At 40.0% G+C, this 1830-nt stretch overlaps 1 protein-coding gene across 1 annotated transcript in view; it reads left to right on the forward strand.

Annotated features, from left to right (window-relative positions):
- Positions 1 to 600, forward strand: part of LOC102245029 (centrin-2-like) — a 2025-nt gene extending 1425 nt beyond the window's left edge. Inside the window, exon 2 of the mRNA XM_005870608.2 lies at positions 573 to 600. Within this exon, the coding sequence (XP_005870670.1) occupies positions 573 to 600 (28 nt within the window). The remainder of the gene's footprint in view (positions 1 to 572) is intronic.
- Positions 601 to 1830: the final 1230 nt, after the last annotated feature.

A 1830-nucleotide genomic window follows, 5' to 3' on the forward strand; every position in this document is an offset into this window, starting at 1 on the left:
GGGAAGTCAATGAGGAAGATTTCCTGCGTATCATGAAAAAGACCAGCCATTATTAAGAGTATTCTCTCCTGTTGCAAGCACACACAACTAGTTTTAGTGCCTGTTATTGTGTGAAACCTGGTTTTTGAGAACACAAGTGTTTTTTTCCCCACTAACCTCCCTGTATACCTTTAGTAACAACCTCACATCCATTTTCAACTTTTTTAAGTGTTCTTTGACAATATAGTTCTTTGTGAGGTGACCTGCTGCTTCCTTTAATTCTCCAAAACAGAACAAGAGCACATTAGAGCATTTACCCACTTGCCATTCTACCTTGTATTGCTTCACTCTTGTCATGCAGTCTCACATTTATGCCACCATAGAAAGACTTCTCAGACAAATACATGTTGTAACTTTGTCACCACAAACAGCAGGCATCTCTACAATGGTTCTGGTTTTAATTGACACCTAAGTGCAGCTTTCTCTTTTAAAAAATACAGTGAACTCTCTCACTTGCAAAAAAGAAAAAAAAAATCCAATAGTAAAATGAATCACAAACAGGCAAGTGTGAGTGTTTGCTCTTTAACATGCAGATTGAACAGCCCAAACCTCAACAAGTAATTGTTGAGGAAGCTGAGTTAGTTTTCATGAAGTTCAAATGGAAGTGGAATTCCCACTCTTCTTTGCAACTCTGTCTGAATAAATTTGATGATACACATTCCGGTGCTTGTGTCATCACCGATCATCACCACGGAAACATAAACATCTGCTCTAACAAACACTGGAGTGCAGCGTCACTGAATGTGTCAGGGAGGAGAGGAAACTGGCTCAGGATGATAAGGCTCTCCAGAATAAAAGTTCACTCAACTACATTAGCAGTGGCAGCCTCGGTCGTGGAGAGAAATATAAGCATTGCTTTTCAGAAAAGCACAAAGCGGGAGTCATGCATTGCTAAAGGTTGGACAAGGTTGATTTCGAGATGCTGTCCACATTCAAAACCCAGTTTCCTTAAAAAGTCACTATCTATGCTGTCTTGCATGATGACAATAGAAATCCTTCAGGAGCAGGGATCTTGTCTCCCAAACTGCTCACAGAAAATCTCCTGCAGGGCAGAGGAAGGCTAGCGGGGACTGCTGTATGGTTCTGGGAGAGGCCTCGAACAATCAGAAGTAGAACTGACCGTGGTTGTGGTTTGTGTTTATTGTTTGATGAGTCAGTGGCAGTATTAGTTATGTAGTTGCAGAAATTAATAACTAAACGATGGTTCTTGGCCCTGCATGGATTTATAGAAGTTGCACATGGGTGAGTCAGATCATGGACTGAATCCAGGGCTGAGGTATGTTTAGGTTTAGTTTGTATGGTGCTTAAAGAAATCATATATTTGTTGCTTTACAATGAAAAGTAATGAAATTTTATATGAAAATCTGGATTTACAAATTCTGTTTGTATTCAGAAGATCTGGTAGTACTAGACCCATATTCTCAAATGACAACAATTCGATCAAACTAAGGACTTATGTTCCTTTTAGATGAGGCATATACTCTGGTTAGCCACAGTCCCTGCCTCTCCCATGGTATTGCCCCTAGCCAATTTTACTTACCTTCCTGCCTGGCCCTATGAGCATTTGATTTTGTGATCATTGGTGGTGGTATTAGAGAGTAATTATTTCTAGCAAAGTTCTTGGCATATGGAGGGCACCCTATAAATGGTAGCTCTGATTATTCTTTGTCAATTACAGGCTCAGGTATTTAAACTTGATCCTCAGGTTAGCACTGTCCAATAGAATTTCCAGTAATGATGGAAATGTTCTATCTCTGTTCTGCCCAACATGATAGTCACAAGTCGCATGTA

Source organism: Myotis brandtii, unplaced genomic scaffold (assembly GCF_000412655.1).
Source record: "Myotis brandtii unplaced genomic scaffold, ASM41265v1 scaffold32, whole genome shotgun sequence".
NCBI classification, from domain to species: Eukaryota; Metazoa; Chordata; class Mammalia; order Chiroptera; family Vespertilionidae; genus Myotis; species Myotis brandtii.